Source organism: Camponotus floridanus, unplaced genomic scaffold (genome assembly GCF_003227725.1).
Source record: "Camponotus floridanus strain SB8 unplaced genomic scaffold, Cflo_v7.5 scaffold30, whole genome shotgun sequence".
Taxonomy (NCBI): Eukaryota; Metazoa; Arthropoda; class Insecta; order Hymenoptera; family Formicidae; genus Camponotus; species Camponotus floridanus.
The window spans coordinates 1,239,775-1,258,787 of NW_020229437.1; the positions used below are offsets into that span (position 1 = coordinate 1,239,775).

Genomic DNA, 19,013 nt, shown 5'->3' on the forward strand with positions numbered 1-19,013 from the left:
TATCGAAATACAGAAAACAAAATTAACTGCGAATAAAAAATGAAAAATAATTCTTATATTTATTATATTTATTATATCTACGTAAATTGTATAATTAGTATTCTTATCAAATCGATCTCAACTATAACAAAATATTGCAAAAAATATTAGTAGAGTATTAATAGTATTTTTGCCGCACACATAAATATAAATCATTATTAAAATATTAACTTTACGTATTATTATGATTTTTCCGATTTTTATTTTTACGTAGAAATAAGTTACCGCAAGAGTGTTACGAAAAGTGCCCAATCATATCCTGATGCCACACGTACGAGTTGTCACAATAATCGGCATCCGCAGGATTGACCGAGGACGTTCGCGATGTATTCCCGGCGCATAATCACTGTGCGATAGTAGTGCGTACACACGCCCACGCATAGGAAAACACGCGCGCGATCCGGTACGTTCAACGTTGACACCGAGAAGGAAAGAGAGGGAGAGAGAGAGAGAGAGAGAGAGAGAGAGGAGAAAAGGACTCGTTGCGAAGGACGAACAAAGATGGAGAGAGAAGCGAGAAAAGTCGATGACAGTTCTCTCCCGAGAAAAATGTGATTCGCGGATTAAAATATGACAAGTATGACAGGATAAAAAACGATCGGGACTATATATTACACCGACATTCTCATAATTATTAATTAACGCCGGTGATAATTTACTCTCCGTCCCTTTGTAAAGACAGGAGTCGAGGTAAGGGCCCCCCCCGCGATGGGAGGGCTACGGAATTAAGGTTGGCAGGTAATTTGAATGAATATTTATGAGAACGTCGCACAATACAACGATGTTTGCTACTCACCTCCTCGAGGGACGTGATGGTCTGCCTGCACTGTGGCATTCGCGAGACGAAAGTGGACGTGGTGGGCGAGTTATAGTCCTCCCTCGTCTCCTCGACGAACTCACTCACGGCGATTAGGCCCGGCATCTTCTCTCTCTTTCTTGTTTTCCGTCAGTTGTTCCGTCTCCCGCCGTCCCACCCCACCCCACCCAGCCGCCCCCAAGCGCCCAGCTGCAACCGAGGCTGTCCCTTCGGCGGATCCCTTCTCCCCCTCGCTCACCTCGCCCTCGCCCTCGTCGTGTCGTTGTCGACGATCGCGCGCACTTTTCACCGTTCACTTCACCCGTTGTCCCTCACCATGAATAACCGCGGGACACCCTGATCAGCCCTCCTTTCGTCTCTCTCTTATCCGCGCTGCTTCCCGTGACGCGTCCCGGTGACAAGGAGCGAGAGGGCGGGGAAAAGCGAGCCCGAGGGAGAAGGAGGGAAAAACGGAGGGGAAAATGAATGACGAGGGACCGAGGAAGCGAGACAGACGGCAGGCTCGAGCGTATCCGGCAGCCGCCACCTTTCGTATTTTACGCACGGGGGGAGAGAGAGGGAGACACACACTCGCGAGACCGGCGCGATTATTTTCGCGACATGGTCGCGGCGAGCTTACCAGTCGTCGCGAGGAGGATGCATAACAGTGGCAGCAGCAGCGGCAACGACAGCTCGCTCTCGGCGAAGAGCGCGGGTCACCACGCATACGTCCATGCGCGCATATTATGCATATCACCGCGAACGGACCGACCGACGCACGCACGTACTTCACTTGTGCACGCACACACACACGCACGACAGGACACTCGCGCGCGGGCGCGTACGCAGCTGCGTCCGCGAGATGCTCCTTCGTACGCTAATCTCGCTTGAAATCGCGCATCAGCCACTGATTCGGTCGGTGCCGAGTACCGCCGAAACGCTCGCGACTGCGGCCGAAGTTCCACTGAGGCGGCGCTGTCGACGCGCGCGCGACCAGGCCTCCTACGTCATGAAACAAAGCGTACCTAGAGTGGGGATGCGCGACGTGATTGATGGCGCGTCGAAACTAAATTCGAGATATCGAATTAATATTTATAGCGGCGATATATATGTATATATACGTGGTTTTCGGCAAGGAACAGAGGACACAGTTAATACAGTGAATCACTTTATCCTTGTTGGTTGTCGAAATGTAAACAAGGATGAAATGATTCACTGTGTTATACTGTGTCCTCTGTATTTGTTGAAAAAAAATGTATAGACATACATATATATATAAAAGATTTTTCAATAAACAACACAGAAGATAGTATGATACAATCAATCATTTCATCCTTGTTTACATTCGGCAACCAACAAGAACGAAATGAGATCCACTATATTACAAAAAAAATATATATATATATATATATTTTTGATGCGGTCGTAATAAAGAAATGAGATTAATATATTATATATTATTATTCATTAAGATTTATTAAGATTTATATATGTTAATATATATAAATATTATATATATATATATAATATATTAAAAAATACAATTTATATGAAAATATTTTGAGATATTTTCAAACCAGTCAATAATTAGATCTTTTACAGACATTAATTTCTGTTACAGTTTTGCAATAAAAGTTTTTTACATAATTTAGATAAAATTATTTTCAAATTAGTGGAAATAAACAAGATTACAGTAATTCATTTGATTCAATAAAAAATCTGATGATAAAAGTATAAATTTGATCATAACAATAAAATTATATTATACTGTTACTATAAAATTATATTATTTGTTAAATAGAACTCAAAAAGCAGAGTTTTCAAAGGTTTATACATATGTTTTTTTATAAAAATTTTATTATATATAACATGAAATTATATATTAAAGTACAGTGTCTTGAAGCTTAAGCTGTTTTTTACTTTTAGCTTTAACCTGTGCAGCTATTCGATCCAAATCCCTGCGTCCTTGACTAGTTAATTTACGTCCACCAAGAGGTGCCTTTTCAATTAATTTTAGCTGTTCTAAACTTTGAAGAGCCTTGCGCGCAACACTACCCGCTGATCGGCAAAAGTGGCTGGGATGAGTACCATTGCGTTTGCGTCCACCAAAAATCTTTGTAACAGCACCAACTCCAATAGGACTACGAATATAAATGTGACGCACCAAGGCTGCGCACCTGATGTAATACCAATCGGGATCATAGGGAGCCAGTTCCTTGAATTTGGCCGTTTTCACAATGTCCACCCATTCTGGCACACGCATTTTGCCAGTCCTATAACAAAATATGACATAGAATTAGAAAATATCTTTAAACAGTAAATTATATGTAAATTATACTTGTATATTATCATGAATAGTATTGAACGAGAACTTTTAACTGTCTTTTTAAACTATATATTTCAGAGTATATATATATATATATATATATATATATAATAAATGATATTAATAATGATATTAGTATGTCTTAAGCATAATAAAATGTGTAATGTTATTTAGATTAGATTCGAGTTATATTTGTTACTCACTTTTTGAGAAAGGCTGCAAAGGCCTTTACAAATTTTTGCTGATCCACGTCTTTTAAAGTTACAGATGGCATCTGTGGAAAGAAAATTTGATTTATAAAAAATAAAATAATCAACACGTAAAATGTTACACATGTATGTATACACATGTGTAACATAAATGAACGAATTAAAGCGATGCTCCAAACATTCTAGGTTTGACATTTCGACCAGTAAAAGTCCGACAAGTCATTAAACCGATTGCATACATTTCTATCTTAATTTCCTGTTTCGTTTACTAAAAACAGTTAATTCGGCAGAAAACTGTCACCACAACACACCTTCGTAAGAGGACGTTAACCGGAAAGAGCATAACCTCACAGAACGGCTAAGATTATTCAATCTCTCAAGATGGGCAACCTTTATCCCAAAATGACACGACTGACGTTGACAGCGGATTGTTCAATGACAGCTACGTGATTCAGAGCAAAGTTCGTTCATAAATTAATTCGACAATCAGTCATTAATGCATTGTGACGCGACAAACAGCTGTGCTTTAAAAAAGAGGTTACGCAGCCTGTTGTGTAGAAAATATCTTTATCTCCTGTACATATTGCATAATGTTGCTCAACAGATACGATATGCGAATGAGTTGTCATCGTCGTCGGTCATGTTCAGATCTATCGTGGGATTTGCGGGATGAATAAGTGCGCGGTGACACGTAAAGACGTTTGTTTAAATAATGATTCGTAACCTCCGTCGAGTGTTGACTTCGTCAATAGTTGCGCCGAGAATTGGAACGCGTCCGAATCACACCATGTCCGACGTTCTAATGGAGCGGGTGCCCTTCTCGAGGGATTTTCTGTTTCGCCAGGTAATTCGCGCGATCTACGCATGTGTGTCAGCTGTATCTGTCATCTTACGGGCGGTACCTGGCACTTACAATTCGACGACAATAAACGCTTTCCGCTTACCGGAAATAAGTTGGAATTTTTTAACGAACAATTGCTCCAGCGATTGCTCTGAAATTGCTCAATCAAAATTCAACAATTGCTTCCATTTTTGCTTCCCTTTTACGATTCATATTTTTCTTGCAATATTTATATGAAATGTTAAATTTGTCATTTTTATTGAGAATATTTTTTCTCTGCAACTATGACGTAAAACGATTGCGCCTATTATTGTTCAATTATTACTTTAATAAGATTTAGTGAATTGTTCAAATTAAAAATTAACAAATTAATCATTTTATAAGCGATGACGTCACCTGTCGGTCGCTGTTAGAATAACAGAGCGGTCAATGGCGGGAATATATAAACGTAATGTAAATTAATAGAGCAAATGAAGACCAATTATTCTGCCAAAAAAAAAACCAATAAAAAATGTTAGTCAAGTTCTTTGATATAAAGTTATAAACAATAGAGGTTCTATTGTTTTTTTAATATTACATTTGAATATTCCCACCGTTGACTGAACCATGCAAGTTCCAATAGATGGCCGATAGGTGATGATATCGTCACTTGTAATAATGATTAATTTATTAATTTTCACTTAAACATGCAATAAATCATTAATGATGAAATTACGAGCAATTAAGGAGCAATCATTTTATATTGAACATAGTTGCAGAGAGAGAGGGGGAGGGGAGAAGAAGAGAGAACTATTAAAAATATATTTCCCAATAAAAATGATAAATTTGACATTTTTTTATAAATAAATGTCTTAAAAAATATTAATTTTATCGAACGAGAGCAATTGTTGATTCTGATGGCAATGAAGGAGAAATCATTTGAGCTATTTATTAAACAATTTGAATTTCCTACGCCAACTTATTTCCGCTTTTCAATTTAGCCAAATCGACTTTAGTGTCACTTGAATCAAATTTTGATTAATTAGCGGAATTATCGACAGCGCCATTTTTATCATAATTTATTCATCATTCTATTCTAAGTTAATCGATACTTAAGTTCATCGTGGTTCGTTCAATAGATAGTGGATAGATATATCCTGTAGGAATACAAAATTGTATCGATTGTATATATCTTATAGATGGAAAACACTTAATGGGGGACTGGTTGCATTTTTTTTACATTTTGTGTAATATATGTTAAAGATTGTGGAAAAAATTGCCAAATTAAAAATCAAAATCTTTCCGCCAGACTCCAAAATTATTATAACTATTTTTCTTGCTTAATTTTACATATTTTCAAATTATTATATCGAGATAGTTTAAAAAGTATAAATCGATATATAATTATATAGAATATTCTAATATACATAATACATAATAATATTTCTTACATCTTTATATACTCAAGATATTGAAATAGAAGGAGAAAATAAAATATTTGAACAATATCATAAAAGAGCGAGATGAACAGATATAAAGCACAAATATAAATATTTCTTTTAGTTGTATTTTCTCTCATATATTTACTGTATTTCAAATAAAATTTATGCGAATTCAATATTTCGAAAAAGAGGAGAGATATTGTATGAAAAAAAATGCAACTAAAAAGATCTAAATTCTGTTCTTTATAGCTGTATAAACAAAATAGATAGACTAGACAAAATAGATAGACTAGACTAAATAGATAGACAAAATAGATAGAAAATAGATAGTTTTATACTCTATGTAAAACAAAACAATACAGAATTTCGAACAAAATAAAGAGAGGAAAGAAAGAATTGTAGTAAATGTGTATATGTATGCATTTTTTCAAATTAAGCAGAACATACTGAATGTTAAATTTAAAAATTTATTATGATTTTAATGTAAAATTTATGAATGATATTTTAGGTTTAATTAAATATTTCAAAAACGAGTTTTTTTATACATGGATGCAAATTTGAAATAAATAGTCTCCTAACGAAAATATTCAGAGACATTATTAATTATACATGTTTTTGAAATATTTGTACATGCAACAAACAAATTATTTTGATCAATTAGATGAAGTTATATTCATTTTTCAACGTTTTATATATGGTTTTGATGATGATTTGACGATTATTTTAAATCTGTATTGTTTTTGTTATACATATCTGTATTGGTTAATTTTTTTAATGGATACGTTGATACAATTTTTTCCATTTAATTATAGTAAATATTTGAAAATGGCTTGGACGAAAATTTGATTTATCGACCAAAAGATAATTGATATCGGATTCATCTTGAGATAATAAAAGTAAAACATTTATTATTATTTTGATATTTACTGTTTTAATTTATACAGCACAACAAGTTATATATATATTATATTTTAACAAAATGTAACATAAGGTAATAAGTTATAACGTATAATGCTATTTATTTGGAAATTGTCGAATAAAATTAATACTTGTTTCGACTAAATGTCTATAAACGTATATTGATTTAACAAAGAAATAATTTTGTGACAAAAATAATATTATAACATTTTCGTTGTTTATACGGATTTATGTGTAAAGCGAGTTTTATTTTTACTTAGAGTGGTGTACGGGAATGTAAATGAAATATTTCAATAAAAAAAGAGAAATATTATACATTTGAATTATTCCAGAAAACATTTGCTATTAACAGGATTAGTGAATATGGCATATTAATATTGGATAAGATAAAAAAAATATTTTATATTTTGTGATAATGGTTCCGGGCAACCGCACATTTTCAAAAAGTTATATCTTTAATTATTATGCACGCACATGTTATATAGAGAATCAAAAGTCAGAAAAAACAAAATATATATAAAATCTAAAATACATTTTGCTCAACATTGTAAATGTGAAAAAACGCTTGTTATTATTAAATTGATCAACTTTTATTTAATGTGTCTAGAAATATAGAAAACGTACTAGTAAATATAATTGAAAAGTATTACTCAGAAATTTTTTTATCTTCTTTGTATTTTTATTATCTTATTAACTCTATATTTTATATCTTATTAACTCTATATTTTATATAACATATGATAAGAGATAAGAGATTAGTATTACCTCACTTATCTTTTTGCATTTGATTCTTGAATTAATTAATACATTAATGTATTGATTAATTAATTAAGACATTAATGTATTGATTAATTATTTATATATATATTTAATTTTATTTTTTCTACGTATTATTTATTATTAGTTATTTTTAATTTTATTTATAATAATACAATTATGAAGATAAAATCAGAAAAATGATATATTATAAACGACAACTTATTATTTACAATGTAATTTCGTTGCATATCCGCATTATAATGCTAAACAATATAAATAATTTTTTAAATTTCCAGCTTTTCGATCCAATATCGAGCACATATACATATTTGCTAGCCGATATCAATGATAAGGAAGCAGTTTTAATCGATCCAGTCATCGAATGGGTTGAACGTGATAAAAATCTCATCGAAGAACTGGGATTAACATTAAAATACGCCCGTAAGTTGTTATCTAACATATTATTATCTCGCAAATAAATATTGCTCTTTGGGAAAATCGATATGAGAGAAACACATCGAAAAATCACAAAATTTTTCAAACTGATTTACATTCATATTTTTCATTTGATATTATTTAATCAAAATTATATGTTTTTTAATTAGATTATCCATGCACGAAGTATATTTATATATTTTGAAAAAAACTTTAAATGTTTCAAAATACACGTTAAAAAAACATATCAATTTATAGTAGCAATTTTTTAATTTTTGAAATTTAATTTGTACCGAATATAGAAACTGTTAGAGTAGATATATTGATTTTGCGTCAGTCATCTTTGCAAATTTAATTTTAGAGGAACATACTTAATTGAAGTATATTAAAGTAATATATTTCTAACATTCTTATACGTACTTTCTTTCGAAAATCGAATTATCATTTTTATTTGAGGAAATTAATTACTGAAGCGCGCCATTATCGCGATAAGATACCAGCTTTTTCTTAAGTTTATATATATATATATATATATATGCAATTTTAAAGATATTTAAATATCAGATGTATTAAGTGTATATTGCATATTGCATTTATTTTTACAACTGTATAACTCGCAAAATACTAAACTGATATGTATTGACAAGTGTCTCTCTTTTTATTTTTACAATATTATATCTGTTTTTTAGAACTTTTTCAATTTCCTATGCTTTTCCAATTTCCTATATTTTTAAGTCTCATTGAATTTGACACAACTTTGAAATTTGAACAAATTGTCTAATAGTATTGACTAGATTATAATAATCTATAAAAATGAGTTATAAAAATTATACTCTCTCTCTTGTATACACGCGATACTTGTAATAATAATTAGGAGGTATTTAACATTAATTATGCGAAATCAATTATATTCCAATATTACAAATATAACATTTTAAAATTTATTGACGTTCTCCATAAAACGCTTTAATCGATAATTAATTAATATATATTTTACTTTATACGATAACAAAATATATTATCTTATTATCGTTACTCATTCGTCGGAAATGTACTTGTCGGCAATTACACGATGCCACGTAATGTGATTTACGAGCCGAGCGCAGAATTATATTGCAAACTATCCTACTAACCGACCAATATTTGCCGAACTTCATAATGAATTGGCATGCAATCCCACCATGCTGCCTAAGGACGGTCGCGCATAGTTTTGCTATTGTTCCGGGGGTTAACACGGGGCCGTGGACCATAAACCCGGTTGAGAGTGTGTCCAGGTATATCGTTGAACTTTACCAATATCGATAAAGAACTTCGACTTTAGATTACGATCCAATTTTGCCATAATATTCGAAAATATCGCGTGATAAATGTATTATTTCGTTGATCATGTATTATTTCGTTGTGCTTATCGCGTATGAGAGCGGATCTGCATGGAAATTAATGAAGTTTAATTCTTAACTCTTTCTCAAAGTACTTTGTGTTTGTCTAATACAGTATGTCTCTTTAAAATCTTATAATTACAGAAATATTATATTTATTATTAAAAATATAACAATGAAAAAAGGAACATAAATAAATTACATCGAAACGTTGTAAGAATCAAGGATAGATTAATAGTCATTATTGCAAAAATTTTTTTTATAATTATATTTTATTTTATATTATATTAATTATATTTTTTTATCATCATTTTAACTTTGAGAATATATATATGAAAATATGTATTGTAAATATACACTATTAAAACACAATATTAAAATTTAAGCATATGTTATGATTTTTATTTAAAGATGTACACAATGTTTTTTTCTTTATTCAACATTAATTTTTATTAATAATTATGCAGATTCCCTCTCTCTTTTTCTCTCTTTGTCTTTCTCTTTCTCCGAAAAATCAATAATCAACGTTTTTGTTTCGCGAAAGATATTAATCCTTTTCAGTCGAAATTTGTATCCTCAATGGCAAAAACTTTCGGTTCGGTAAAAAGATACATAATACTGTATCGTATATCAGGGTAGATAGAATTAGCATTACTTATTGTGTTATCAGACCGCGAAGTGGTTTTTGCGAGGAATCTCTTTGGCCAAGTGGAGCATATGCACTTGTTTATGCGAAGCTCTGCATATGCCAATTCTGTTCCGAACAAACGAACATTTCCATAAAGCATTTCTCTCTGTTTTCCAATAATGCATACACTATTAATACCATTCAACTTCCATAAAACTATGCGAATTATTCGTAATTCAACTGTGTAAAGAGCAGAATAACTAATTAATTAAATAGATTATTTAACATAATATAATTATTCTCTATTTACACGTTTGTATAGATATTTAAAAGAATAAAATATTCCAAAGTTCTTTCGACATGAGTTTAGAATTTTCGATCAATATCAGAGCATTATAAGCTTTTAAACAAGGTCGATATTAAATATTTAAAAATTAATTCTATAAATAATTAATAAATTTACATTTACGTCAAGGTATATATGTTTTTTTTTAATTTCTTATCTTAAATCGATATTAAATATTTAAAAATTAATTCTATAAATAATTAATAAATTGACATTTACGTCAAGGTATATATGTTTTTTTTTAAATTTCCTATCTTATATAATTTTCTATGTCGTCTTATATATACGTGTGTGTATATGTGTGTTGAGCTAGCATATCATGAGCTATTTTTCTTATTGAAAAGCATGTTCGTCGGTTCTGGGATGTTCCGTAGCGCATTACGGAAGCATGATACAGCGACATGATCTCGGGCGAGCTCGGCAATACTTATCGATTATGCATTTACCGGTAACAATGACTAGCATTTTTGCTCCATGGCAATCTTTCTCGCTGTTACAGTCAACACGCACGTGCACGCAGACCATATCACCGGGTCGGGTCGACTGAAGTCACTGTTACCTGATTGCAGATCCATGATATCACGCAGAAGCGGGGCCGAGGCGGACATACTCCTGGAGCCATACGATCATATCCAATTCGGCAGATATCAATTGAAAGTGCTGCCCACCCCAGGTCACACCGAAGGTGAGGTTCTCCTTAAATCAACTAATTTACCATAGATTTTAAAAAATGTATACAGGATATCCGGCGACCTTATAACATTGACAATTTTAGAATAAATATATAATAAATATATATTTAGATATTTACTAAAATAAAATAATGTGAAAATTTGATTGCAATCTAAGTTTACGAGAATCGATAATTTTTATCATATTTTTCTTTATTATATTTTTTAATGGTTATAATGCTTCCAGCTGTTTATTTTATATCTTAAATACAAATGATATTTTAAGTATTTCGCAGGACACCTTGTATACAGTTTTATTTTTTGCAACTTATTAATCTTCAATCTCGAAAATAACTTGCAAAAATTATATTATCGAAGAAGTATAATGTACGATGTTTCTTGACAGACAGATTGCGATAGTAGTTCTGTTTTTTATTTATTTATTTTTGAATAGTAAAATATACCATTGCCCATTTAGCATTTTACCATCGCCTATGTGTCAACTACATGGTGTGGTAAAACAGCGCTGCTCTATAAAGGACTAAGTGCATAGTGTATCATATTTGATACATATGTGGATTTTCAGCATTTTCTCGACATGTTCTGTGAGCTATTTCGCGTTACGATAAACATACATGATATATGTTGTTGTCTCGTCGAGTCTAAATGAAAAATGAATATTCATTTTTTTTTCTCTTTCTCTTTTTTATCTTTTCCATTTTTTAAAATTACTTCATATTCTTTGATATATCTTTTATAAATAATAGGTATTTTTGAGCTTTAGCTTAATCTTTCGCTCAAAAAGAAGCTTTATATTTATTAAAAATAAAATCTGTTATTTTTTAATCTTTCCTTTCCATGATTCACTATATATGTATTTTATGTTGTGTATTTTGATACTGTATATATTATTATATTTCGTGTACTTTTCACATTATACATATTTCATATTTTACGTTTTTGTAATATATTTAATAATCTAGTTTAATCAATTCTTAATACATTCGCGTGATAATACAGAATACAATTTTCGAGTGACGCAAACATCTCGAAATTACAACAGATAAGTTACAGATAAATTCATAATTTTATCGGGTTACATTTCTTGCGCAATCGATCGCGTTCGTCTGGTCTATTATTTTATTAATTGAGATGCCGAGAAAAGTGGTGAAATACTTTCTTGTGAGAATGGTGAGAGGCGGCGCTATTTTATACGTGGATTGAAAAGATCAAGGATATAATGCGCGTCTTTCTCGAGAACTACAGAAGATGAAGTTAAAAACTTAAGCATTTAAAAATATGACGTAAATTCAATAATTTCTAACATGAAATAAAGATATTTAATACAAACGCAAAGAAAAGAAAACAGAAATATGAAAAATATTTATGATTACGATTTTAATTCGAGTTGTAAAAAGCTGATATTAAATATTTATGTAAAAATTTATTTTATTATTGTAATTTTAATATTTTATTACATTATTCTTTTATGTTATTTTTATGAAAGCATATATATACTAACGACATAAAAATATAATTTTTCCAGACTTTTAACATATTTTTTTCAAGATTAAAATTTGATTTCAGTATTTTAATTATGTCTAATCTGTCTCTCATATGTTTATCTCTTTTTTTCATAATCTTTTTATGTTCAGAACAAAATGTATTACGTCGCATTCTGAATTTCACACGTGTGTTGTGTATAAAATATAATATTCCTAGCTTAATTTGAAAATTCTTCTTTATTCGGAAAATATTATAGATGCAATATTTTTGTAGCTTTTTAACTTGCATATTCGTAGCTACTCCAATATCTTTTCTTATAATTAAGAAAGTATTCTCGCTCAAGCCGAGATGATCTTATTCACCGGATGTCCCAGAACTTACTGCTCCTATCGGAAATTATATATTTCCTGATTAACTTAAAGTTCATTTCTCTTTAACAAAAAATTAATAGAATATTATTTTACTCCCGATAATTGTTTTAATATATTCAACTTAAGCGTTTCGTAATTAATCTAAAAATTTAATTGTTTAAAGTAATTATTCTTGAAATTGTTAAATTGAATTATACTTGAAATTCACCAAACTTTATTATGAAATAAAAAATAATTTTTTATTATATTTATATTATTTCAGTTTTAACACAAACTTAGGAAACTGTTTTTGAATTTATTATTTCTAATTGGTTAATAAATTAATTTTTTGGCAACAAATAGCCCTTTTTTTAAGTTTGATTTTTAACATTTTCGGTAATTTTAGAGTACTTTATATTTATACATGTGTATATTGCTATGCTATCGGAATTTACACGATGGAATGGGCCAAAAAAAGAGGGTTCTTATTGATCGTGCCAGATTTGCTACTCGTCGTGACTGACTCAATCGTTTGTCCAAAGGAAATCCTAAAGGCGCCTAAGCTATCTCGATATCGTATCTGCTCGATAGGCTCAATTTTTCGTGCTGAGCACATGAATAGCATACATTAAATATCTATAAGTTAAATATACCAGCTTCATCCCCTAAAAAAGTAAAGCTCATACGATGTGAATTTTTATACACCAAATTCTTATATATATCTTATATATTTCAATTTTTTTTGCAATATTAGTGGGCCGCATTTATTGTACGCATTTAATGTACGTGACGAGAAAAGAAAATCAACAAATATTTGATAAACTAAATATTTATATGAAGAACTATTTATATGAGAATTTATATAAATAATTCCGATACACGCAGAATGTTTCAAAAACCTTTTCAACAATTTATAAATTAAAAATCGCTGAGTAATTTTCTATATTATTATTTTTGATTAAAATATCGGAACGTTTATTATTTTGGAATTATGTCATTAAAAACAAAACGAATCACAAACAATCTTTTCCATAAAATAGATATTACATTATATTTATTATAAAATTATTGCAATGACGAATATTAATTTAATCTTTAGTTAAATCTATTAAGGAAATGGCTATTGTATGTAATTTTATCATTGGAAACTCATTATACGCATTTATGCAATCATATCTTATTTTACCTCAATTCTTTAGGTACAAATCATAATTTCTATGTTATAGGGTAGCTATTCATCTCATTCAACATTTTTCAAGCGAGTGTAATATATCTGTTCGCAATTCCCTTCTTTTCTTTTTTTTGCCAACGCAATATCGCAAATAGGATGAACGAGCTGACGAACGAGAACTCAATTTATCGTGCCGACCGATTACGAAGCGAATCGCCGCGAAAAGATAGATATTCCGTTCAAAAAACGACGTGATGCTTGCCGGATGGTGGTCGTGTGAAGTGAAGCACGATATCGTAAATATTCCATCTGATACTTGTGCAGGTTGCGTCACGTACGTTTGCGATGAGCAGGCAATCGCGTTTACGGGTGATGCACTCTTGATACGAGGATGTGGCAGAACTGATTTTCAGGTAAGCCTGACCGAAAAATCCGCCGGAAAAGTCGCGTATCTTTGCGAACACATGGAATTATCGCACGTTCCATAGCATGAATATCCACCTTTAAAGCGCGTGCAAATCATATTTTTGTTTTTGAAAAATTTACGATAATATTTAATGTAAAAATACAGTTACATTATTAATAATATTCTTTCACGATCATAAAAAGCAAAAAACAAAAGAAGAATCTAAATTTTTATATTATATTCTATATAAAAAAGATTTTTATATATTTTCCGAAAATGTTTTTTAATCTGTCATTACTTTAAGCTGTACCAATTTCATTTCAGTGGTTTGTCACGAAATCTAATCATAAATAATCAGCAAATGAAACTTGCAGTTTGGTGGCTATGTTAGCGTTAAACGTGCGGTGAAAATAACTCTAAAGTTTCTCCGTAAAGTTGAAATTCATCCTTTCCTGGAGAGAATATGCAATCTCTTGCATGTTAATATTATATGCATGTTCTTATTCTGCTTGCAACTTTTAATCAGCGACACTTTAACTAAGATGTGACAAATGCAGAGTATGCTGAAATTATCGCAATTTTTCGCATTTTTTAATTAATTTAGAAGCAAATCTTTTTTCTTTAGACAAAAATAAAAATATGATTCAATTCTTTTTATTTACAAACTTTATTTTAACTAAATATTTCTTGTTTGCTTAATTTAAGGTTTGTTAAGATTTTATTTATTTTTAATGAATTTTAATATTGTAATTTAAAGAATTGGAAAAAATGTGCAATCTCTCTCTCTCTCTCTCTCTCTCTCTCTCTCTCTCTCTCAAAATATTTCCAAGGAATTAACTATGAAATTTGTCAAAAGAATTGATGTATGAAAAAATGTGATAATTTTTGACAAACTATATAAATGATAGATTGCACGTGACTCGTAAAGCTTTTTTCCAAATCTACACTCATGAATTTATTAGTTTACGCATTAATTCCTATCGACAAGTTACTACTGCATCTCTTTCAACAAATCATTGTCGCTTAATCAAAATGAACGCTTTCTTTTTTAACCGGAAATATCGCTCGCGATTTGTCGCCGATATAATTGTCGGATGTCGATAAATGGCGTTTATTTTGTACGTCATAACTAATCGACGATCGATGCCGACCTGGAACAGACACGGACGTCGCGGCAGCATCCTGAATTCTCGTTGAAACGTCGACGGCCGTGCGCAATAACATTTTCTCTCCATCCCGCATGTAGCACAAGTAAACGTCGATATATCAACCGGAATATGAAAGACTTCTTTCCGCAACTCGCGTGTGATGAATAGCCGTCCGTCATCGTGTTCGACCGCATGCCGGTGCATTTTATAAACGTGCCTTCTCCTTGAAGCTCGATTAAACGATCTTTTAACATAGGAAAAGCGAGGGAAATTATTTTTGTCCAATATAACATATTTTAAATTAGAGTAATTTCATTTCATTGCCTGACAGTGACTTGATACACAGAGAAAAATATCATTCTACTGCTAAGAAAAGCGATCACTCGGTTTATTTTTCTGTTTTTAAGTAATAGTTTTCTTCAACAGAGAATATATTCTTGATAAAAGTCTTAAAATATACTCATTCATCACAATCAAGTGTTAGAAAATCTCATTATCATGTACTCAAAAAAAGAATTTATTTTCTCTTCAAGAATATTGTAAAGTTGTATCAAAGAAAAATCAAACTTACTGTACGCCAACTCCATGTAGTAAGCAAACCAAATTTTTGTTTTAATTTAATATTCTTGATTAAAATATTGTACTTACTAAACTTCAGAATATATTCAATTAAATTTAATGCTTGCGATGAACTTATGATATATTTGCGGATATACAAACTTACGATATACTTAAAATAAATAATATTTACTTGACTACAGTATACATTTTCCTTTGTGTAGAAATCGAGATTAATTTAATCTCTGTCAGTTCTAATTTTATAAGTATGTGAAAATGATTCGTTCCAAATTTATCGAGATAAACATTCAGAAACATCTTAATTTCGATTAAATTAATTTAAAACGCCACGTGCATATTATTTTAATTGATTATGTTTGATCATATACATTTCATTTCCGATCATCATCGTATACAGTTTCACAAGTAGTCTTCTGACATATTGTAATTGCCATCCGGTCGAAATGTTTCACCATCTGCGCGCAGGGCGGATCCGCTAAGATCCTGTACAAATCTGTTCACGAGAAGATATTGAGTTTGCCGGAATATTATCGACTGTATCCGGCGCATGATTACAACGGCAGAACCGTCACCACCGTAGCCGAGGAGAAGGCTTTCAATCCCAGACTATCCAAATCGCTCGAGGAGTTCGTCAACATTATGAATAATCTGAATCTTCCTTATCCCAAGATGATTGGTAAGTTTTTTTATATAGAAAGAATTTTTTTCTTTACGTCTTACTAATATTTATATTTTATTACCATAATTATTATTAATTATTTATTATATTTTATTACCATATTTATTATTAATATAAAATTTATGTCATAAAATCTGATGGTGTGTTAATATAAAAACTAAATTTGTTAATTTTGCCTCTTTTCTCCTTTTATTTAAACGTGCATCATAAATTTTTTCAAATATATATGTTTCATTTAAAATTTTGAGCCATCTAGATTCTCGTGGTATTATAAATTCTGTTAGTACAACGCTCTCGATAATAGTCGGAAATAATTAATGCACCAACAGAAGAGAGGATGGGAGGACTGTTGCACTATCTATGAGGCGTTATCAAAATGGTTCTCTCGCAGAAGCTCGGTTGCACAGATTCCATTGGGATTTGCATTTTATTTTTGGAGTTGCTTATTACTATCAGCTGATAAGCTAATAGCTGTCTTTGAGATATTACGATGTAGATACATCTTAGATAGACTGAAATGAACGCTGAATCGGTGAGAAAATAGCGTCGATCGTGCAGACGAAGCGCTCGATCACGTAACTTTTTACGAGTGAAAAGTGAAAACTCTCGAATTCCGCACAAATTTGCGGAAACAGTGTAACTTTTTCCGGCACGAAACGATGGGATATGATTGAATAAGATGTGAAGCGACGCAGGGCAACGAATTGAAAAAGTTCCTTGACAATTATGTGATTGACATAGAAAATTCAGTGATAAAAAGAATTTTTAATAAAATAAGTAACATAAAAAAGATTTTATATAAATAATCTCTTTCTTTATGAACGTATGAATTTCGAATGTTCGATGTTAGGAATTGATTTCAAGGTATTACATTTTTTAAAGTTATTTTTTATTTCAGTTTCTTTATTTATGACGCGATATTATCGAAAATCAAAGAAAGATTAATAAAAATGATTTCACAGAGAAAGGAATATTTTTGTAGCAGCTATGTCGCTTTCGCATAAATCGTGGCGCGCCTAAATATTAGATGAGCAGAGACGCCGTTACATCTTGTCGGTGAAGCGAAAGGAGATCGATGAAATTGCATCCCATCGAATGTAGAATAAATAAGCCCTTTATCTCACTTGACAGCATCTTGAATCAAATTTTAAAAATTCTGTTAAAATAATAATATTTTAATCAAAGAGAAGAAATTGTTAAACTTAATTATAATAACGATGCGCACAATGACTAATAATATAATAAATTATACATATAACGTACAATCATAATTATCAGTCGATTATAAATAGAACGAATAAAAGAAATGGAAACACTCTCATCGTGCCATTTTTGCAACAATGCGTTCAAATGTAATATGACGTTGTTTCAGATAAAGCTGTACCGTCCAACAAAGTTTGCGGCTTGTACGAGGTTGAAGAAGAAAAGAGCGAGTGAGAATCATCGACAGCATTCTAGTCAATGTAATAACACGTCAGTATTGTTTATTTGAATAATAGTATATCCGGTATATCTAATAACTAATATTTATACATCACGAATGGCATAATTATTCTTGATTTTTTAAAACTTTTATAGAGAGTGATATTATTAATGTTATATCAAGCGGTATTATTAATATTATATAAAGTTTATATAATCAGACATTTTGTAAGTTTACAATATCTCGTAAACATTAACTTAATGTAAAAGGCAATAGGCTTTAAAATATTATTATAACACATAATGATTTTTAATGTATAATTCACGTTGCTATATCGTTGAATTATTCTTCCACTTTGTATGATGAGCTTGAAAAATTCAAACTTACTGGTTGGGATACAATGTTGAAAAGACATGAAATGATGTTATCTTGAATAAAATAGTCAGTCGACAATTTGTCAGCAATTTATTGTGCAAAAGATTTTTTCACTAAGCTCGAAGCACTCGGTGTTAAAATATTCTATGCATTTAGTTAGCATTGTCATCCCCCTTCGACTGCGTCGCGTCGTCGCAGTTCTTCTTTCTCTCTCTCTTGAATTCAAGTTCTCCGTAACAACTCAATTTCACGAATTACATCCGTCTTGAGTTATCACTTACTTTGTCGTACTCGACAATGCACTCGTGCAAATCGCGCACAACATCCTCTTTAACAAAATAGTTGTATTTTTTTACAATATATTTTATAATTTTCTATATTTATATTAATCGATTTTTTTCTAAAAAGAGATTTTTAGATTCGTATATACGATTGAATATACACAAATTAGTGCACCAATAGTTGCCAGATTTTATACAATATAATTATTAGACTTTTTCAACGTCATCTAAAATAAAAGCTATTATCTTGACATTTATTTAAATCGTTTCACCGTTTTAAGTCTTCAGCTTATCATTATCACTGCATGTAATCGCATGATCCATCGA

General features: G+C 31.0%; 3 protein-coding genes across 7 annotated transcripts in view; 1 reads left to right on the forward strand and 2 right to left on the reverse strand.

Annotated features, from left to right (window-relative positions):
• Positions 1-1,852, reverse strand: part of LOC105248960 (arfGAP with SH3 domain, ANK repeat and PH domain-containing protein) — a 40,415-nt gene extending 38,563 nt beyond the window's left edge. The window contains exon 1 of one of the 4 annotated variants that reach the window (XM_011254069.3): positions 836-1,852. In XM_011254069.3, coding sequence (XP_011252371.1) covers positions 836-961 — 126 coding nt within the window. In that variant the 5' untranslated portion in view covers positions 962-1,852. The remainder of the gene's footprint in view (positions 1-835) is intronic. The other 3 variants (XM_011254067.3, XM_025410216.1, XM_011254068.3) reach the window with 3 other exon arrangements.
• An 847-nt stretch (positions 1,853-2,699) lies between these two features.
• LOC105248957 (40S ribosomal protein S19) lies at positions 2,700-4,257 on the reverse strand. 2 transcript variants are annotated; one of them, XM_011254063.3, is made up of 3 exons: positions 4,095-4,257; positions 3,365-3,435; positions 2,700-3,108 (listed from the first exon to the last, which is right to left on the reverse strand). In XM_011254063.3, the coding sequence occupies exons 2-3, from the start codon at positions 3,433-3,435 to the stop codon at positions 2,718-2,720; spliced, it is 462 nt and encodes a 153-aa protein (XP_011252365.1). In that variant the 5' UTR covers positions 4,095-4,257; the 3' UTR covers positions 2,700-2,717. The 2 variants fall into 2 exon arrangements, with proteins under 2 accessions (XP_011252365.1, XP_011252364.1); XM_011254062.3 differs by lacking the exon at positions 4,095-4,257 and adding an exon at positions 3,682-3,896.
• LOC105248959 (persulfide dioxygenase ETHE1, mitochondrial) lies at positions 3,968-18,494 on the forward strand. Its single transcript, XM_011254066.3, has 6 exons — positions 3,968-4,214; positions 7,606-7,750; positions 10,597-10,782; positions 14,120-14,208; positions 16,394-16,604; positions 17,980-18,494. Exons 1-6 carry the CDS (start codon positions 4,083-4,085, stop codon positions 18,042-18,044), a joined length of 828 nt encoding a protein of 275 aa, XP_011252368.1. The 5' UTR covers positions 3,968-4,082; the 3' UTR covers positions 18,045-18,494.
• The last annotated feature ends 519 nt before the right edge of the window (positions 18,495-19,013 follow it).